At 43.7% G+C, this 5,137-nt stretch overlaps 1 protein-coding gene across 1 annotated transcript; it reads left to right on the top strand.

The window, feature by feature from the left end:
- Positions 1–3: 3 nt before the first annotated feature.
- Positions 4–4,742, top strand: LOC104512284 (acyl-coenzyme A amino acid N-acyltransferase 2-like; the record flags this gene model as incomplete). Its single annotated transcript, XM_010155207.1, has 3 exons — positions 4–130; positions 2,966–3,168; positions 3,963–4,742. Coding segments are annotated over 3 exons (906 nt in total), but the record flags the coding sequence as incomplete, so codon positions are not given.
- Positions 4,743–5,137: the final 395 nt, after the last annotated feature.

Genomic DNA, 5,137 nt, shown 5'->3' with positions numbered 1-5,137 from the left:
AGCCCGCCCGGCACCATCCCCGGCCCGGTGGTGGCCAAGGCCGAGGTGGAGAGGTGGTTCACGGCCCCCGGCGTGCGGAGGATCCGGCTGAAGGAGGGAGGCGTAAGGGGCTCCCTCTTCCTGCCGCCGGGTGAGTGCCGCCCGCCCTGGGGGCCGGAGGGGAGCAGGGAAGTCTCTTTTAGAAGAAAACCGTGCAAGGGAAATCACCTGGGAAATCCATATTCCGTAAGACACATGAACGCTGCCCTGCGGACAGGTGGCCGGTTTTTGTTTTCTTTGAAATCCCACGGAGATGCTCCCGAAGGCTTCGGGAGGGTCCCGCTTGTGCGTGGCCACACGGCCTAGTCCCTGCCTGCAGCACGGGCCTGGGCAGGCGGCTCCTGGGAGACAGGCAGAGCTTCCTGAGAACAGAGGTGGGGTTTACCACCTCAGTCTGCGCTCAGTCTGCAGTTTTGCAGTGGGTTTTGTGTTCGCTCTGGACTACCAGAATGTGTAACGTTCAGAAAAACGTCATCCTGTGAGCCTGTGCTAAATCTCCCATGGATTTTACCCTGAGTAGGATTGAATCGAAAAGGCATTTTTTCTTCCCTGTGAAACAAATACGAGTGAGCAGCACAGGGGAAGAGATTCTAGAAAATAAGAGGCATTCCACCCCTGTTACACTGGAGCCAAAGCTGAGTTAATAGCTGAGTTACTTCGGTTGATCTGTGGTACAAAGGCAAAACAGATTTCTGAGCAAGTTCTACCTGTTCTGCTTGTGGGATGGTTGTGCTTTATGAGGTGTGATATTCTGATGGACTGCGAGTGCTGTTGGAAAATGAAACCTTACACCGACGATGGTGTTTGTATGCTTGAGCCATGATTTAAACTTCTATTTCTGCCCTCCATATTACCTCTAATTTATAACCACCTGGTTCAGCAAATCGTGTAAGTACCATTACAGTTGCTCAGGATTTAAGTATTTTCAGTGAATGATTTTTCAAACCAATAATCTTTTTATCCATTTAGATACGGATCCAAAGTCCACTGAAGAAAAAAAAAACAACAACAGAGATTGAACTTTGAATTTTGCATCAAATGTTTAGTCAGCATTCTGGATTTTCCATCACTAAGGCTTGGTTGTTTTGATATATCCTGCCTTAGAGGATGAGTTGAATTTCTGCTGAGCTCAGTGGGAATCCAGAGATCTCCAAGCTGGAACTGCATTTTTCCCGTTAGAAAGTCTGGCATTGTAATAGTGTGGAAAAGTCTGGAATCATTGCTTAAACGATCCTGGCATCCTTCTCGAAGGAGGATCCATTGAGATAACAAGTTACAACATTAATACCATACCTTTCTTTGCTCCAGGGATGGAAAAATGTTAATATTAAGATAGGAATCTTAAATGCGACCCGTTCTTCATACAGTTGAGATGACAAGAGTGGGCTTAGACTGTAATTTTAATATTAAAGAGATTTCTCAATTCGGGCATAAGAGTTACAGGTGGGGTTTTTTTTTGTTTTGTTTGGATGGTTGTTTTTAAGCAGTAATAAAGTTGTCTAGTCCATTTAATCCTGCTTTTTAGTGAGCTAGAAGCATATGTGACAGATATATATACAGAAACTGTATACTTGGGAATATGTAGGCACTCAGGAAGGCAGTCCAGGATCCTTGTGTAAGTGAAAGGTGGTTGTGATGAGAGAGAAACACATTCATGCTTGGCTCTGTTCTGATCATAAATTCTTGCCAGAAAGCTTTCCAGGTAGGGGTGATAAATGAATTTTTATCTTTTATTTTGAACTTTCTTTTTTTTCTAGCCATCTAGTCTGTTGTTAACTAAAGGTTACTGTTGATCATGGCATTATGATAAATTTATACAGATTTTCTCTCAAGTAGAATATTGGGGGGAAAAAAAATCAGAACTGACAGAAAAAGAACCCAAAAGCATGTTTCAGTCCTTCTCTGACCTCCTAATGCTTTAAGTTGGGAGGTTTCCCGCATCCAGCATATGTTGTCCAAAACTTCCTTTTCTCAAGCACCTTGAAATGCCAGAAGTCTTTAGCACACGAAGGTAATGCCAGAGAGTTAATGTGCTCTTGCACAAGCAGGTGCTTTGTCTGCTGAGAGTGTGGTAGCGAGCAGGATCCGGGGGGTGACATCTGGTGGGAAGGAAAAAAGAAGTGAAAGAAGAAACTGCCTGCCTGGGGTCTGTAGTTCCCAGAGGTGTAGCACCCTTAGCTCTTTAACCCAAGATCGGCTGGCATGGCACGCGGTAATATTACAACACGACCTCGGCTGCAAAAGCATGCTCAATTAAAGTTGTGGTTCTGATTACTTCTGTAGTTTTGTGGGACTGATTATAGACACGTATGCGTGTGTTTATCTATATATCAGTCGCGCACACGTAACTGCACCCATACAGCTGTCAGATTTACCCTCTTGACATCTGCCATGGCAGTTCTGCTGCCAAGTGTGCGGATGTTGAGTTGGAGCTGGTAAGTCCAGTTGATTTCATGTAGCAATGGGTGTGTCTCTGCTGTGCTTTGCTCAGCGCACCTTATTCCAGAGTTTGCGTAAGTTTTGTAGGGCTTACTTCCAGGGCTCGGTGCTCTTGCCTCACTAGTAATGAGGTTGCACTTTGCTAATTAAGGTATGACTTCTTTGTGGGGAAAATAGCTGATTTAGAGTATGATTGTTCTGAGCGTGGGCGATTAAGACCATTGAAAAATACATTTAGGTCTTTTTTTTTAAAAAAAGCCAAGTTGAACTATTCACATACCTTTACAGGAAGGTAAGGACTTAGTTTGAAATAGCTACAGTGGATACAGCACTGGTTCTCTTAATCTCTGCTGTGCAAATGGAAAAGTGAGGAGTATTAATAGAAAATGTCTTAAGCCTTCTGTATTTTGTTGTTCACTTATGACTAGATTTTTTTTTCGTGTCCTGTTTGATAACTCCTCCTCTGTACCCCTTCTTTTTAATGTAGGGGATGGCCCCTTTCCAGGAGTGATTGACATGTACGGTGATGAAGGAGGTTTGGTTGAATTTAGATCCAGTCTCCTGGCTACCCGTGGTTTTGCTGCTCTTTCTCTTCCATATTTTAACTTTGAAGATCTCCCAAAGGTCATGAAAGAATTAAAACTCGAGTATTTTGAGGAGGCAGCTAGATTCCTACAGCGTCACCCAAAGGTGAGTGATCTCTCGGGCCAAGGGAGGATTCGACAGTCATGCCCAAGTAGGGGCAAGTTTCTGCTGGGCAGGTTTAGGCCCAGTAATGGAAAAAGTATAGGTCCTGCATAGGCGGCTACGCTTATGACTGGCAAAGAGTGAATTTCTTCCAGTGCAAGCTGGCCATTAAATAAATACATGCTGGAAATGAGAAGATTCTTGATCATTAGAACATTAAAGTGCTGGGAATATTATCCAAACAGGAGCAGTGGTGATAAAGATTATTTTTTTTTTTAAATAAAAGCAGTTAGTTTAAGAGAGGATGATACAAGACTGCTCAGTAGTCAAGAAAAGAGGGGATTTGATGATTTGGGATGTTGCTTTCAGTTTTACGTTTCAGGCTAGAAAGGGACAAGACTAAATACTACTTACCTAATCCTGCACATGCCATTGGTGAGGTTACTTTATTTGCCCGTGACAAATACAGCAATAGACAGTAACTGAATTTCCTGTCACCTATTTTGGGAAAAACAGAAAATGTTTGCATAAAAATACGCAGTAGGGACTAGGTGACATCTGCACTTCTTGTGCCTGTCTGTGTTATTGTGTGGGGTTTGACAGCTCTTGTTGCCTCAGAAAAATAAGACATTAAACAGAGGGAGGAGCCTGGCTCCTCCAGGTCACATCAATAATTAACCTAACCTCTTTTTTTTTTTTTGCTAAATAACACAATTCCAAAGGCATTTAATGGCTAATCCCCTTATAATGCATACGTCCTTTTTTCCTTTCTTTCCCTACCCTTACCTTATCTGAAGGTGAAGGGACCAGGAGTTGGAGTGATTGGGACTGGGAAAGGGGCAGAATTAGCACTCTCCATGATCACGTTCCTGCCAGAAGTAGTGGCGGCTGTCTCTGTCTCCGGCTGTAGTTCCAACACTGTTGCAGACCTCCACTATGGTGAGATGACTCTGCCTGGGCTGCGTTTTGATATGAATAAGGTCATTGTTTCTCGTGCTGGGGTATTTGACACTTTTGAAGCTCTGGATGACCCAACGAATCCTGCTAATTCTCCTTGCACGATCCCCATTGAAAAAGCAGAAGGTCACTTTCTCTTTGTGGTAGGGGAAGATGATTGTATGTGGAAGAGCTCCCTATATGCTGAGCTGGCAATTGGCCGTCTACGCCAGCATGGGAAAGAAAATTTTGAACTCTTGAGTTATCCGGGAGCAGGTCACCGAATTGATCCGCCTTCTACTCCATTTTGTAAGGTAGCTATCGATCGGCTTTTGAGGGTACCTGTTCTGGAAGGTGGAGAGAGCAAAGCACATGCTCACGCACAGGAACACTCCTGGAGAAAGATTCGGGAGTTTCTGCACTTGCATTTGGGATGAACACATAAGAACCTGCAAGTTGTTGCAAAGCTGCAGAGGCCTGAGCTTGAGCCACCAAAATGACTGGCAAATGGAGGGACTGACTAAGCAAAGCTTTGAAATACGAGATAACCAAATGATTACTTACCTACAAATGTAAATCCGAAAAGGGAATTGATTTCTTGGACTAGCCTAAGTTATTTTAATTAGGTACACAGAGGAGAAGTGGAACGGTGATAAGTAGGCTGCATTATAGAACAAATTTGACAGCCAATTGGTCATGATATAAAGAAACAAGTATCTGGAGAGAGCAGTAGGTACTTTCTTGCTTGCAGTATTTATGACTCAAAGAATTAAACAGCCAGCCTGTACCATCAGCAGTCACAGACTGGATCGCACCCGGGGAATGATGGCAACCCATGGATGATAAACTTTGACATCAAAATGATAAATGATTCTGGCTTTGGGTCTTAAGTTACCTTAGCCCAGAACTCTCAGATTTACAGCTGTGTACCCTTTTGGAAATATTTTCTATTTACATGAGGCCTGGGACATCTGTTTGTGAGGAGGCTGGTATACCCTGACCCTAGCTAGTGGTCTTCTGGTGACACAGTCTGTCT

Source organism: Eurypyga helias, unplaced genomic scaffold (genome assembly GCF_000690775.1).
Source record: "Eurypyga helias isolate BGI_N326 unplaced genomic scaffold, ASM69077v1 scaffold6467, whole genome shotgun sequence".
Lineage (NCBI taxonomy): Eukaryota > Metazoa > Chordata > Aves > Eurypygiformes > Eurypygidae > Eurypyga > Eurypyga helias.
This window is presented reverse-complemented; position numbering and strand designations above follow the sequence as displayed.